Genomic DNA, 2,527 nt, shown 5'->3' with positions numbered 1-2,527 from the left:
CTTAGCCGCACGGTCTGCACAGATGATCCGCGAAGAACGATCGGTACGTGTAGCATTACGTATACGCAGTAGTAGACTACTAGTGGATAAGCTGTCGACTGGCGCTTCAAGAGTCAGCAGTCCACACTGCATCCACCGTCCATTTGTCCGTCGACGGCCACAACAAACTAGTGGATGACGGAAGTGGTGACGACTTTTGACGACGGGTCGCCGTTGGAGCACAGGAAAGGAAGCCGAGTAAAAAAAGAGGAATATGGCTGCGAGCCGCCGGACTGCCGGTGGCAATGAGCAATTGGTTGGAGCAACGTATAAATTCCCGTCGACAGATCAGGCAGGTGCATACCGAAACCAAATACGAATAGCTTTGACGCAAGCAAGCAGCAGAGGCAAAGCAAAATTAAGGTAGCAGTTTGAGTACGCACAAGCTAATAAGATGGGGCACCAAGAACAACAAGAAGTGATCCCGCTGATGACCCCGTACAAGATGGGGCATCTCGAGCTCTCCCACCGTGTGGTGCTCGCGCCGATGACGCGGTGCCGGGCAGACCGGAGCGGCGTGCCGCAGCCGCACGCCGCCGTGTACTACTCGCAGCGCGCCACCAGGGGCGGCCTGCTCATCACCGAGGGCACGAGTGTGTCTCCCACCGCGCAGGGCTTCCCGGGGTCCCCTGGCATCTGGACGCCCGAGCAGGTCGCGGCGTGGAAGCCCATTGTCGACGCCGTCCACCGCAAGGGCGCGCTCTTCTTCTGCCAGATTGCGCACGCCGGAAGGGCCTCAACCAACGGTACGTTACTACGTGAGCGCAAGTTCAGTATCAGCAGCTCGTTCGAGTGATCCCGTTGCTAATCCCTTTTCTGAATCACTCTGGCAGATTTTCAGCCAGACGGTGAAGCGCCGATCTCGAGCACGGACACGCAGCTCCCCGCTGACGCCGAGTCCGGCACGGTGTTCTCCAAGCCACGCCGGCTGCGGAGCGACGAGATCCCAGGGATCGTCGGTGACTTCAGACGTGCCGCACGGAACGCGATTGAGGCCGGGTTCGACGGCGTGGAGATCCATGGAGCACATGGGTTCCTTCTGGAGCAGTTCATGAAGGATGCCGCGAATGACCGCACCGACGAGTACGGTGGCAGCGTGGAGAACCGGTGCCGCTTCGTGGTTGAGATCGTCGACGCTCTGGTCCACGAAGTCGGCGCGTGTCGGGTTGGCATTAGGCTCTCCCCGTTCGCGGATTACATGGACTGTGCGGATTCTGACCCCATGGCACTCGGTGACTACATGGTGCGACAGCTGAACAAGCACGAGGGGTTTCTCTATTGCCACATGGTAGAGCCTCGGATGTCCATCGTGGATGACCGTAGGCAGATTCCGCATAGACTGCTACCGTTCAAGACGGTGTTCAGTGGCACCTTCATTGTCGTTGGTGGTTATGACAGGGAGGAAGGAAACAAGGTGGTTGCCGAGGGCTACGCGGACCTCGTCGCATATGGAAGGCATTTCTTGGCCAATCCGGACCTAGCGAAGAGGTTTGAGTTAGATGCGACCCTGAATAAATATGATCGCTCTACCTTTTATACACAAGACCCTGTCATTGGCTATACGGACTATCCTTTTCTTAGCGACGACAGCAAAGATTTACCTGCTCAAGATTAATTGTATGGATGATCGGTTTAATCACAGTTGGTGCACGAGATCCATACTTCTCTGTCCATTACAATATATATGTAAGGTGCATTGTTTTTGTTTTAAGTTAATATTTGTTATGTTTGACCAAATTTATAAAAGAAAGTACAATATACACTATAAAGACATTGCAAATGTCACTAACTCACTATAGTTGTTCAGGGTGGAATTTGATGTTGCAAATGTCAAAACTAAAGAAGTTTTACTTATTCTTTCTATTCTTTTTTTAAAAAGAGTTATGTATTGCTGTTTAGATTGCAGCAGTGAGATGATAAATACAATTGTAGTGGAGTTGTATCACACATGTTACATGCCTTTCATTTATCTGGTTGGGGAGGGGGGGGGGGGGGCGGGGGGGGGGGGTACATATGAGCATGGTCCAAGTGTTTTTCTCGAATACACAAGAAAATTGTGTACAAAGTAACTATCAACTGCAAAAATGATGAAGTTCGGGCTCTTAAGTCTTAACGATCAGCTAGCGCCCTTAACCCCAGTGCCCCGGCATCGATTCCAGTGATCCGCCTCCATTTTGATGAGTTGCAGCAGCTCAGCGACCGTCGCCGTCACTTCTCTGAAACACCTTGTGTTCCTTTCCTTCCATATGTGCCACGACAATCGACATCAAGGCAAACAGAGAATCAAGCCCCTTCCGATGCCTCCTCTTGGCAAGCATGGTCCAAGTGTTTGGTTCAGGGACACGTGATTCCCTCCAGATTCGGGACATTCGATCCCAACCATAAAAAATAGCTGGACCAACTTGTCTCTCATATTGTCTCTCCGCATACATGCCGAACACGCCGTCCTATTCCCGGCTGCGGTCAGGCATGGGCAAATTGCCTTTGA

At 52.3% G+C, this 2,527-nt stretch overlaps 1 protein-coding gene across 1 annotated transcript; it reads left to right on the top strand.

The window, feature by feature from the left end:
- On the top strand, positions 306 to 1,984 carry LOC8070774 (12-oxophytodienoate reductase 1). The gene is made up of 2 exons (XM_002438006.2): positions 306 to 785; positions 873 to 1,984. The coding sequence occupies exons 1-2, from the start codon at positions 434 to 436 to the stop codon at positions 1,652 to 1,654; spliced, it is 1,134 nt and encodes a 377-aa protein (XP_002438051.1). The 5' UTR covers positions 306 to 433; the 3' UTR covers positions 1,655 to 1,984.

The sequence above is a fragment of the Sorghum bicolor genome, chromosome 10, assembly GCF_000003195.3.
Source record: "Sorghum bicolor cultivar BTx623 chromosome 10, Sorghum_bicolor_NCBIv3, whole genome shotgun sequence".
Taxonomy (NCBI): Eukaryota; Viridiplantae; Streptophyta; class Magnoliopsida; order Poales; family Poaceae; genus Sorghum; species Sorghum bicolor.
Note: the sequence above shows the minus strand (reverse complement) of the source record. Positions and strands in the feature narration are given on the sequence as shown.